The sequence below is a fragment of the Ursus arctos genome, unplaced genomic scaffold, assembly GCF_023065955.2.
Source record: "Ursus arctos isolate Adak ecotype North America unplaced genomic scaffold, UrsArc2.0 scaffold_14, whole genome shotgun sequence".
Classification (NCBI taxonomy): Eukaryota; Metazoa; Chordata; class Mammalia; order Carnivora; family Ursidae; genus Ursus; species Ursus arctos.
Window position 1 is genome coordinate 17,512,594 of NW_026622808.1, and position 12,473 is coordinate 17,525,066.

General features: G+C 60.9%; 1 protein-coding gene and 1 long non-coding RNA gene across 2 annotated transcripts; one reads left to right on the forward strand and one right to left on the reverse strand.

Annotated features, from left to right (window-relative positions):
* Positions 1–210: 210 nt before the first annotated feature.
* LOC123000188 (uncharacterized) lies at positions 211–3,888 on the forward strand. Its single transcript, XR_006408005.2, has 3 exons — positions 211–1,840; positions 2,979–3,061; positions 3,456–3,888. It is a non-coding gene; the product is annotated as an uncharacterized LOC123000188 (long non-coding RNA).
* Positions 3,785–11,995, reverse strand: STXBP2 (syntaxin binding protein 2). The gene is made up of 19 exons (XM_026481288.4): positions 11,922–11,995; positions 10,672–10,721; positions 10,303–10,384; positions 9,741–9,817; positions 9,512–9,590; positions 9,328–9,431; positions 8,769–8,917; positions 8,471–8,555; positions 8,255–8,385; positions 8,051–8,158; positions 7,696–7,753; positions 7,482–7,547; positions 7,298–7,378; positions 6,763–6,901; positions 6,126–6,235; positions 5,156–5,251; positions 4,525–4,610; positions 4,250–4,407; positions 3,785–3,916 (listed from the first exon to the last, which is right to left on the reverse strand). The coding sequence occupies exons 1-19, from the start codon at positions 11,956–11,958 to the stop codon at positions 3,831–3,833; spliced, it is 1,782 nt and encodes a 593-aa protein (XP_026337073.2). The 5' UTR covers positions 11,959–11,995; the 3' UTR covers positions 3,785–3,830.
* Positions 11,996–12,473: the final 478 nt, after the last annotated feature.

The following is a 12,473-nucleotide window of genomic DNA, read 5'->3' on the forward strand; positions in this document are numbered from 1 at the left end:
TATTCTTGGCAGCTGTTGGTTAACTGGTGTTTGAAGATTTTGAGTAACTTTAGAGAAACAAAAAAAGGGAAGCTTGCTTTGCCTCTGCGCTGTCTAGGTTCCCCTGGAGCTGACAGCCTCCCTGCCCTGTTCTCCTTGCTGGAGCTTTCCTTGGCTCGCTGAGTCACACTCACTTCCTGTCCCTGCCGTGAGGCCACGAAGCCTCTGCCTCCCAAGTTGAAGGCTTCGGGCACGCCTTCCTCTGCCCCTTCCTCTGCCAGGATCCCCGCTTTCACCCCTCCTGCCCAGCTGGCAGCTCCGGCGTGCCCTGGAGCCTCACATTTGTTCAGGGGAGGAAGTTCCAGACCACAAACCTTTCCCTCCAGTGACTTGGATGAGAGATTATTCTAGAAGAGGCTCCCTGCACAGCATGGGGGGAGAACTCCCACTCTAATGCATTCCTGATCCTGAAACCATCGGACCTCACTTCTCCTGGGGATGTGCCCTCAGACCCTCCGAAGTGCTGATGTGAGCCTGAGATATCCTTTTTGCTGCTTTGGGGGGCCCTCCTTCTTAGCCCACCCAGGGCCGGACCCCATTGGAGTGTCAGATACTAATAATAACATTATTATTATATCCATAATGTATTATGATGATGATTATCATTATGGCAGCCAGAGTTTCCTGGATGCTTCCTATATGCTTACAATGTGACCACTGGTCACCCTGAGGTCTGTCTCCACCCCAGACCCCCCTGATAAACTCATATATCCTGCTGCCTCCTGGGGATCCTGCAGATAACACCGAAGAAAATGTATCAGGTAGTTACTTTCTGTACAGTCCAACTAGTTGCCGAGGGACAGGTCATTCGAGAAGGATCCCAGCTAATGCCAGTGGAAGGCTTAATAAGGTTGGAAACAATCTTCAGGAGAGAATGGGTCCAGGCATTGAGACTTGATGGCTGCTAACAGCTTTAGGTGGAGATTTGGTGGGGACCGGGGGACACCTGCCCCACTCCCACCAACCCACAGATGAATTGTAGCACCACGATGTTATGGAGCCCCTGAGAAGATGCAACAGGCGGTACCCAGGCCCACTGGTGAAAGAATGTTCTGACCACTACCTGGTCCAGGTAGTGCTAACCACCTGTTGACCTGAGGAAACAGCATGGTGGGGATGGTGGGGACAGATTCTAAGAACAAGTTATATAGGGTCACAAAGAAGCAGCCAGCCAAATCCAGAATGGGGCACATTCCCCAGGACAGGAAGAGAACCCCAAAGAAAACACAGCAAGTCAGGATAGATGTCCTAAGGAAATAAAGCACGGTGACATTTGAGCTAAAACGGGAAGGAGGGAGGATACGAAGACTTGGGGGAAGAGCATTGTAGGCAATGAGAACAGCAGGTGCAAAGGGCCTGTGGCTGAAACGGAGTGATGTGTTTGAGGGACAGCAGCTATGTCTGAGGGAGCCAGTGGGGAATGGACTTGCAGAGGGACTGTGTAACACACAGAGAGCGGGAGATTGGATTTCATTCCCATAGGAGGGTTTCGAGAAGTCTCAGTAATGCATGCGGAGGGATTGGCGTGACGCCTGACGCTGCTGGCCGCTGTGGCCCATAGGGGTCCGTGAATATCTGTTGAATCAAAATGTCCTTAAGTCGGACAAGCTACAACACCACCTTGGCGTAAATAAAGGGCAGAGGCAACGGAGTCTTGTTGCCGCAGAGAAGCGCGGAGGAACCGCTGACCTACTTAAAGCTTCCAGTTAGGGTCACCCCGGCTCCAGGTACGGACGTGAAGCAGCCAAGGAACCGGAAACTTGGGCCACAGCGCCTCCTGGTGCTCACAGTGTTTACCTCCGTAAGTGGGCCCCGAGGGCCGAGCGCGGCTTTCCCGCGAGGCGAGTTTCAGTGGTAAACTTTAGAACCACCTCCTTCCCGCCCCGTCTCCGGCCAGTTAAAAGGCCTCCCTGCCGGGGCCGGACGGAGAGCCGCGAATCCAGGGCGGGGATCTCTGGGGTCGGGGGCCGGGGAACCCCACCCGCCCCCTCGGCGACCTTGCACATTCAGCTTTCTGCCCCGGTAGGAGTTTCGCGTAAATCCTAGAAGCGGACTTGCTGAGTCAGTGTTTAGCCCTTCTCCAGGGCGCCGCCTGCAAAACTGCGTGAGCGATTTTCCCGGGAAAAGTGTCCTTAGATTTCCCTGAATTCTTAAAAGGAGAGGTGACTTCAGTCAGGGCCATGTCCTCCCTGGCCGGTGAGGAAGGGTCCTGCGTGTCCTGTCTCCGCCCGTGCCCTCCTGGTCCCAGCCTTGGATGGGGCACCCATTACACATATGGGTGATAAGTAGTGCTCCACGGGCGGGGGACGGGGGCGCTATACCCAGCTTACCCACCCACCCACCGGAGCCCCTCCCAGCAGCACCTCTTTGCTGGCGTTAAATGTGGGCCCCGCCTGCCCGTGCTCAGATCCCTTCTGTAGTTTCCACAGCGCTGCCCCGACAGGGGGCCACAAGCTCACCTAGGCCCTCAGGCGCTTTGTGGTTCCCAGATCTTACTGCCCCTCAATATCCTTTCTGCTCCATCTCACTCTCTTTTTGCTTCCACTGTGCCCTCCCCGCCTTCCCTGACTCCTCTTTTCATTCTCAACTCAGACTTGCCCTCCTCCAGAAAGCCTTCCTTGACTACCCCCAGACTGGATAGATGAGGGTATCCTCTGGCCTCCCACAGCCCCCTCTGCTGCTGTCCGCCTGGCTCTGTATTTGTGCCCCACAGAGAGACAACGGTCATCATGTCTTACTCACACTGTGAGATTCGTATCTCCTTTTTAGCTGCGTGTTACAGGCTAAATTGTATCCCCCCTCCAAATTCATGTGGAAGTCCCAACCCCCAGCGCCTCAGAATGTGACTGTATTTGGAGATATTCTTTTTACAAGATAATTAAGTTAAAAGGAGGTCATTAGGGTGGGCCTTAATCCAACATGACTGGTGTCCTTCTAAGAGGGGATTAGGACACAGACGTGCAGAGGGACAGCCACATGAGGACACAGAAGATGGCAGGCATCTCGGCTTCCACCTGCCACGGTGAGAGGCCTCAGGAGGAACCAACCCTGCTGCCACCTTGACCTTGGACTTCCAGCCCCCAGGACTGTGGGAGAACACATCTCTGCCCTTAAGTCATCGAGCCCCAGCACGCTCATACACCCTCTGACATGTCCTGCAGTTGGGAGCCCCTGTGAACACCCTGGGGGTGGGGCACACCCTGGGGGGGGGGCGAGGATGAGCCGGGAGAGTTCTAACGCTCTGGGGTGGGTGGGAACTGGGCATGGTGTGCTGTGTGCCTGTCTTCGCACAAAAGCAGACTGATCCCGGGAGCTGGAGAGGACCCCTGGCCGAGTATGGCTCCGGGGCCCTTCATACAGTTCCTGGAGTTGGGGGGGCAGGATACCGAATCCATTCTGCTTGTTAATACTAACAGGCCCATCACAGCTGCCAAGCGGAGGACAGCAGCTGTCACGCCCTCACACCCTCAGCTTTCTGGAGTGGTCTCTATCTCCTCCGCAAAGCGGCTGCCATGACCGGCCCCATGTTTTGTATGGATGGAGAAACCAGGACGCCGGCCAAGAACTTACACCTAGTTCTGGAGCCAGTGTTCAAACCAAGCCCAAATCTGAACCTTCGCCTGGGCTTAAGATGCCCCCTGGCAGGACACGAGTGGGTCCGGAGGCGCAGGTCAGGGAGGAGGGCCCACAGGAGGCTGGCCCAGGACAGCTCCCTCAGAAAGAAGGCGAGGTGGGCGCTGGCAGGCAAAGAGAAGGGAGGAGTTTATTTCTCTGGGAAGGGAGGGGGCAGGTCAGGGCAAGGCAATGTCCTCCAGCTTCTGGTCCAGCGTCTTGAGGTCATCCAGGAAGCGGGTCGGGGTGAGGATGTGCGAGGAACCTGGGCAGCAGGGGAGGGTCAGGGGGATGGGGCTGCTGCCTTGGGACCTCCAGCTGAGGTCCCTGGGAAAGCAGGCCCTGACTCTGAGGACTCCAGAGTCTAGACTCCTTAGAAACATAGGGGTCCAGCCCCCAGGGGACCCCTTCCCTGGGAACCCAAGCCCCAGCCCCTCGGAAAGTCAGTTTCCAGCTCCTCACCCTGGGCTCCCAGACACAGGCCCTACACAGGCTCCAGGTTTGGGGGACCCAACAGGGAGTCTCCTGCCAGCCCGACCCTCCAAAGCACCTAGGTGTCCAGCCCCAGCATCCAGGGACCCCAGTCCCGGCTTCTCACCAATGAGCACCTCCCACTTGCCATCAGTGGCTCTGGTCACCTCGTAGGCGGCCCTCATCTCCGACATTGCCACGCCGCCCAGGACGTAGATGATGAGCCGGGGCCCTGCCCGCGTCTCGACGCCGGCCTTGTTCTTGTGCCAGTGGCCGAAACGAGCACTGGGCAGGGGAGGCGGGCAGGGGTCAGTCCGGGCAGGAGACTTTCCTCTGCCAGCGCCACACCCCTCACCTCACATGAGCCTGGGTGTGGGCAGGGGGTGTCCCCTGGGCCCTCACCTGACAGCAGCCTGGGAGCTGGATGTGGGGGCGGGGGCGGACACAAAGGGCCACAGCTTTCGGTCCAGCCGGTCCTCGACGGCATCCTGGAAGCCAGAGAGGGAGAATCAGGACAGCAGCCTCAGGTGACGGGGCATCCAGGGTCCACGGGGATGGGAGGGGCAGGTTGCTGGGCCCCCAGGTGGGTAGAGGTGCCAGAGGAACGGCAGGCGGGAAGCCAGGAGGCTGGGCCCCTGGCCTGGTCCTTTTGGCTGTTGCTGCTTTGGGCTCCCAGGATGGGCAGGGGCTGGTGGTGGGGAGGGCGAAGGGGGAACAAGGGGATTTCTCGGGGGGGGGGGGATAGTGGCAGCAGGGGAAGAGAACAGAGGAGGACAAAGGAAGGGGCCAGTGGTTGGACAGGAAATGAGGCTCCCCCTTGAGGTGCCCCCCTGCTGTCCCAATGTGTTGGCTTGGGGCACCCCCCCGCAGAGCAGATCAGATGCCAGGGGGATGCCCATAATGAGGGATTTTCCCTTAAGCCCTGAGGCTTAGCACCATGACATGAAGAGGACTGAGCCACCGCCTAGACCAGGGCAGGACTTGGCGGGGGTGCGGGGGTAGGCAGGGGGAGGTGGGGCCCCACCAGCGGTACCTCCATCACATCCTTGATGACTGGGGTCCAGCGGGACAGCTGATAAGTGGGCTCCAAGCGCTCCCTCCGCTCTAGCCGGCTTGAGGTCCCAGAGCCCTACAGGCGGGGTGTTGGGGGAGGGGTGGGAGGATGGGGGAGAAGGAGGTGGGTCACAGGTGGGGCTGGGAGCTCACCTGGCTTGGGGGAAGGGTTGCAGAAAAAGATGGAGAAATGGAACAGAGGAGCAGAGAGAGGGAAGAAGGAGAGAGAAGGAGAGAAAGAGAGCTGGGAGGGGGAGAGGAAGAAAGAGGGAGAGGGAGAGGACAGGGAAAGAGAAGGAGAGAGAGATACAGAGCCAATGAGACCAAGTGTGGCACAGAGAAAGACGAGGACGACGACAGACAGGTGGGGACAGAGGCCGAAGGGCAAGGAGAAACGGGAACCAGGAACCAGGAGGTGGGAGACAGGGCGACAGACAGGGGGCCGGGAGAGAGATGAGGGACAGGTGAGGGGGATGGGAGAGCCGCCCTGGCAGTGCAGGCAGGGTCAGGGGAGTGGGACACACAGGGCCAGAGAGAGACAGGAGCGGCGAAGCTGACAGCTGAGCACAAGTTAGACTGTGTTTGGGGGGGGGGGCTCCAAGTCCTCCAGGAGCCCACAGTTGACTGTGTGCCGGTGACCCTGCTGTCCACCACCTGGGACTTCGGCCACACACCCCCCTTGCCCACTGCACCATCACCAGGACCACAGCTCTGGCTACGCCTCACCCCTGCTTCTCATGTGACCCATGACTGGGGACAGCTGTGGTGCCCTCTGGTCCCCAGACCTGATCCTGCACAGAACCCCTGCCCTCCAAGAGCCCCACCATACCCCCGAATGCCCCAGCTCCCCAGCCTCTCAGGCACCAGGCTCTGACCCTCCTAGGCACCCCCCCCATGCCCACATTTGCCTTCTGCCCAGTCTCTGACCCTACGGCTTGCTGCCAGCATACCCCAGGGTTGGTGACCGTGCCCCCCAGCTGCTCCAGATTCCGGATGAGGCTGCTGTGTGCCTGCACGTTGGCATGCTGGATCAGCTTGGCCAGATTCTCCTCACTCACACCTGGAGGAGGAAGACAGGTGGGCTTCTGTGGATGGGAGTCTCATGAGGCGGGCCGGCTCAGAGAGGATGGGGTGGCCCTCTCTGAAGGTAGCCTCGGAAGGTGGCCATGGGGTTCCTGGGTGAAGGGGGTTGGGGGTGGTGAGAGGAGGTCCCAAGACTGTGATGTGGGGGGGGGTGCTCAGGACCAAGGGGGCCACTGGGGCAGGTGTGAGGAAGATGCTAGAATTCTGGATGGCGATCTCAGAGGGGATAGATGGGGATCTGGAATTAGTTGATGGGGCCAAGTTTGGAAGAGTCATAGATTTGGGGGTCCCTATGTCAGCAGAGCCCTCATGTCAATGACAGTTCCCCCAGGTCAAGGGAGGGGGGTTCCCAAGTTCGAGACGGGTATATCTGTGGGATCTGGTGTGCCCGTTGAGTGAGGGCATCCCAAGGTCAGGAAAACCATGGGGTTGGTTGATTCCCAGGCTCATTGCAGACCCCCGTGAACGGGGGTATCCGGAGGCCTTCCCATGCCCCCAACCCACCGTTCCGTAGAAGGATGTAGAGCAACAGCACCCGGATCTTGTCATAGGCGGGCACCGCCGTATCCAGCAGCACGGGCACGATCAGCTTCATGGCATCCTTGATCTTCTCACCCTCTGCGTCTGAGCCCATGGCCAAGTCCTGCGGGGCGGGGAGTCCGGCGATTCCAGAGCTAGGCCACCCCAGGGTCCTTGACAGGACCTTGGGGACCCGCTTCTTCCTACTGTCCGGTCTCTGAAGGTTTCGTCCCTGTCCATCAACAGGCCCCGCCCCCTCAAGGCCCCACCTCTCCCCAGGTCCCACCCCTTACCCGGGTCCCACCTCTCTATGGACCTGCCCCTGCCATAGACCGCACCCCTGTCCCAGGACCGCCTCTCCCCAGGGTCCACGCCTCTCACAGCGCCAGCTTGCTCTCCGAAGGCCCCGCCCCTCTCACAGGCCGCACCTCTACAAGTCTCCTCCCCTGCAGACCCAGCCCCCTCTACAGGTCCGGCTCTCTGGGGCCCCACCCCCACCCCGTCCCAGGCCCGCCCCCACCTGCTCCACACCGCACAGCTTCTCCACCGAACCCTTGAAGTGCTTCATGCAGTCGTCGGCTAAATGCAGGTGTGTAGAATACTGCGGGGCGGGAGTTGGGGTAACAGAGACTGAGTCCAAGCCAAGAGCCTGGCGCAGTGGTGTGGGGCGGGTGGGGGGGGGCAGGTTCCCCGCCCATGCTCACCTTGTTCAGCTCCTTCTGGTACTGAGGCATCTTTTTCAGGATGTGGGACAGGTCTTTGATGTTGGCCTGGGGACAGGGAGGCCGTGAGGCCCAGCCCTGCCCACCCCAGCTCCGGACTCCAGGCTCCGCAACCGGACTGCGGCCCCGCTCCCGCTCTATGGGGGCAGGGGCCTCTCCTCGCCAGCTGCCCCTCCTGACGCAGGCCTGCCCCTACCTTGTCGGTGGTCAGCCTCTTGCTCTCACAGAACGTCTTCAGAAGCTCCGTGACCCTCCTGACGGTGAAGAGTGGGCAGGGGTGGGGTTGGGGACTGGTGCCAAGGCTGCGGTTTGACTGCAGGGGGGGAGGGGTCACACAGCCCGGGGGTGGGAGCCAGGGGACACACGTGTCCCTGTACCAGGCCATGGGCAAGCCCGCACCGAGTCTGGGTGAGGGGCGTGGCTTGTACTGGGGTGCTCACCCAGAGCCAAAGACCACCTACATGGCCCACAGCGGGGGGAGGGGGCGGACTGGGGATGCGTGGCGACCACCCGCGGAGCGGCCCACTCCCTGGCACCCGGCGCGCACGCACTTGGACACGTCGGCAATGTGCAAGTGCCGCAGCTCCACCCACAGGTCGTCGTCCTCGTCCAGCAGCACAGCCTTCTCACGGGCCTCGCTCAGCCCCGTGGTCTCGTACCTGCGGGAGATGGAGGGTCAGGGCAACCAGCCGACGACCAGGGACCCAGGAGCTGATGGGGGGGGGGGGCGGTGAGTGTTCCTGGGCTCCGCCTACTTGTACGTGTCCTGTTCGATGTTCAGCAGGTCATAGGCCATGGCCTGGAAGGTGAGCTCATGCAGCAGCGGGGACACAGGGTCCGACCCCCGGTCCATGATGAGCAGCTGTGAGCGGGTTTTTTCAGGGCCCTGGGGGGTTGGCAGGGATGAGGATACTGACCCTGTCCTTCCTTGGCCGTGGCTTCACCCCCACCTCCCCGGCAGGCCCCCTTACCTCACCCAGACTGGGATTGTCTGCCTTGAAGGCGTTCAGCTTGGCCAGGACGGCGTGGGCCAGCTGCGCCGTGACCTCTGGGCCCCTGGGAGTGGGGTGGGCAGACATGGGGGCCTCAGGAGTGGGGTTGGGGAGGGCCGGGCACACACGGGTAGTTAAGGCACACACAACTCCAAGGATGGGGTTAGGGATGGGAGCTGGCACCAGGGTGAGGACCAGGACTGGGGTCAAAGTGAGGTCAAAGGCTGCAGGCAGGTTGGGGTCAAGGTGGGGGACGGCATTGGGATGGGGTCCCCACTTGCGGTAGCGGATGGCCGGGTACTCCTGCAGGGTGGCGCACAGTGTGGCGATCTGCTGAGCCAGTGCCTCGATCTGCCGCGCCCGCTCCCCCACCCGGAAGGGGCAGTAGAGGTTGTAGGTGCTGTGGGGGGCATCCAGGGAGAACACCTGGGAGGGCATAAGTGCCAAGGCCACCACTCTGGGTGCGTCCCTGGCCATCGTGCGGTCTCCAGCTCCTGCCGCTCCCTGGGGCTTCCCCCGGGCTCTGGAGCCTGCCACACCATCCAGAAGGCAGGCCCAGGCCGCTTTCAGCTGATGCCTGAAGGATGTGGAGAAACACCCCAGTCCCCTACCCCCGGGGCAGGACACCTCAGAGGTGTCTCTATGCTGCCCCTTGCAGTTGCCCAGGAGGACAGAACTCCAGGTGCCTATGCGGGAAGAACTTATGACCCTCTGTGCTGGCTGCTTTCCTTTCCAACCTGATGTCCCCTTTACTCGTTTCAGTGTCTGTTTCTGTTGGAACCCAGGACGTTTGGTCACGGACCCCCACCCCGACCCTGGACTAGTCTGGGCTGTACCTGGGCCTCGTAGGGGAGGAAGGCCAGGTGGATCTCCTTCAGCGTCTTCACCACCTTGGCTAGACGGGAGCGGCCCAGCTCACTGAACAGGGGCTCGGGGCAGGCTGGGGTGGGCAAGAGGGGGCATCAGGCCAGAGTGACCCCACGCCCCGACCCCCCCATTCCCCCAGCTCGCTTCACTCACTGTCGGTGAAGAAGACATGTGCTGCTTTGTAGGTGAAGGTCGGAGTCCCCCGGAAGTCTGCTATCAGGGCCTGCACTGACTGAGGGAGGCACGCCATTGTCCAAGCCTGGCCCTGCGCCTCCAGAGCCCTGCCCCAGCCTCCCAGCCCCTGCCTGCCCCCCCAACATGTGCACACATGCACAGGCACGCATACACACGTACACACACACACACACATTCACGCAGGCACCTTCTCCGTGGGGCTGAGCAAATAAATGGCCTCCAAACTGGGGATGGGTTCTCGCCGTTTGTTGATGTCTTCAACAACTAGTAGGAACAGAGAAAGGGCCGTATGTAGGTGGCATTGGGGCCAGGGATCATGGAGAATCTCAGACTTGGAAAGTTGGACACTTGGGCAAGAGGGCTGGATGCTAGGGCAGGGGGAGCTGTACACCCTCGGGTGCCTAAGGGGAGGGGCACACAGCTAAGAGTTACACGGGCAGGGTTCTGCACATTCAAGTTCACAGCCACACCCCCTAGGGGTCCCCCATAGAAAGTTACATATTCTGGGGTGTCTCACACTGAGTTCACTCTGGGAATCCTACATGGGGTTCCACACACAGGGGTTACATAGTCAGGAAGTTGCAGCTGGGAAGACCTGCATGGGAGACCCGCCCATCACAGGCTCCCACACTCAGGAGGAGGAAGGGCTGTATATATGGGGACCTGAGTATTGGGGAGTTCTGGACAGTTTTAGGGGACCCCATATTCAGGTCCCACCTGGGCAGCGTGGGGTGGGGGTGTCCACTCACTAGTAATGCCCTCAGCCAGGATGTCTGACATTTTGCAGCAGGAGGACAAGATGCGCATGCTTGGATGGTCCATGATGAGTACCTGCCCAGATGGATGGACAGACAGACTGATGGACAGATGAGTGGGCAGGAGAGGCTACAGCTGCCCCCGAGGTGGGGCTGGGGTGGCAGGCGGGACTGACAGCTTCAAGAGCTGGCTGGTGGGAGGACCCAGGACCCCCACCTGCCCCCACCCTGTCCCAGACCGACCCACCCAAGCCCCCCCCCCTCCCCCCACCATGGACCAGCACCCTCCTCAGGGAGTTCTTATGGGTCCCACATTCAGGCCCCCCACATGAGTCTGGACAAGGCATTCTGCCAACCCCATACCTTCCACTCCCCATCCTTTTTGACACTCCGAATGACTCCGCTCAGAATTTCTGCAGGGAAGGTAGGGTGGGCTCAAGATATTGGATTCTCTGGCCCCAACGTGCCCCCAAGCCTTCTGGGCCTTGGGGCTGGGCCTCCATCTTCACTCCTGTTTACTTCTCTCATCAGTCTTGTGAGGTCACCCCTAGTGTCACCCCCAATTTACAGACAGGGAAACAGGTTCAGAGAGGACAAGTGACTAGCCTCAGCACCCTCAGCCCTAAATGGCTAAATGCCTGGGGCTTAAGTAGCCACTCAATATATGCTTTGGATGAACGAATAACTGAAAAGCCAGAGCTCACATATAGGTCTACCTCCCTCCAGAGCCTGGCTCTCAGCCTCGCCATCTGCAACCTCGAGTTCTCCTGGTGGGAACGTTGACGCCAGACCCCTCCCTCCCCGCGACCTACATCAGTTTACTTGCAGGCCCCCTGACTCCCTGCTTCGAGGTGGGCCTGGCTTCTCCCCATTAACCCCTGTGTACGAGGCTCCGTTTTGGGTTGGGGTGCTAGGGGTTTGAGCCATAGTCTGCCCTGCCTTGCAGAGGGAGGAGGCAGAAGGGACAGGGTGGCCCCGCCCGCCCAGAGTGTCATGTCCACTCTTATCAGGACCGCCAGGGCGGAAGCAGAAGGAAGGAGGTGCTGAGACCGGAACTACCCGAGATGGGGGAAGGGGCGACCTCCACCCCTCTCGCAAGAGCCCCTACCCACGCGGCCTAGACGCCCGAGTCCTCACGCTGCATGAGTTTCGTGGGGACCCGGCAAGAAGGAAGGTGTCCCGCACCCCTGGGCCTGGACATTGGCCTGACCACATCCCCCGAGTTCTCACACCACCTTGGGTAGTTGACCAGCGCACCCAGTCCGGGCCCCAGTCCAAGAGTCCAGCCCCCCGGGACTCTGCCAGCCTCAGAGAACCGGCAGTATGGGCGTCCAGCTGTGCCCTCTCTCTGCCGGCACCCTAGGGGGTCCAGGAGTGCAAGCCCTGGCGCCTGCCTACGCCAGCCCTAGACCGATCCCTTGGGTCCCCGGAGTCCAGTCCCCCAACTTTGTTTCGCTCCGGCACGGGAGAGCCGGGACGTCCAGCGGGACCAAGTCCCCGCCCGCCCCTTCGAGGATCAGGTGCTCGACGCCCAGCCCGGCCGCCAAATCCCCGCCGCCAGGGTCCCAGGATTCGTGCACCCCTGGCCCCCGCCCCCCAGGAGACGCACTCACTTTCCCCCACCACCGCCTTCAGCCCCGAGGGCGCCATCTTCCCCCAGGGGCGCCGCCACCGCTTCCGGGTCTGTCCCAAGGTGGGGGGCGTGGCCCCGCGCGTCAGCCACCTGGACCCCGCCCCGCGGAGCTGGCTCCTCCCCCATCGGTCCTCGGAGAGGAAGATCTGTCCCTCGCAGAGTGGGCGGGCGGGTGTGTCCACGCAGACGGTTGCGGAGTCGCTGGAGGGGCACCCCGACGACACACACAGACGTGAGCTCGGACACACCTTCCCTGCTTGCGTGCAGCGAGCAAGTGGGATCGCGGGAACACAACCCTTTCATCTTCCCCAGACACAGCCACCACCCAGCCAGAAGTTTCTCCCTGGCTGTCGGATGCTGTGTGCCCATCCGGGGCCGCGGGGCCATAAACCCGTGACCTCCTTACTTTTTGTTCCCCAGAGCGTAGCAGCAGGCTGGACAACATTTGATCAACTCACGAGGAAGCCTGGAGGGAGGGTTGAAGCTAAGCCAGCACCTACTGTGTGCCAAGGACCTGTGTCAAATTCTCACT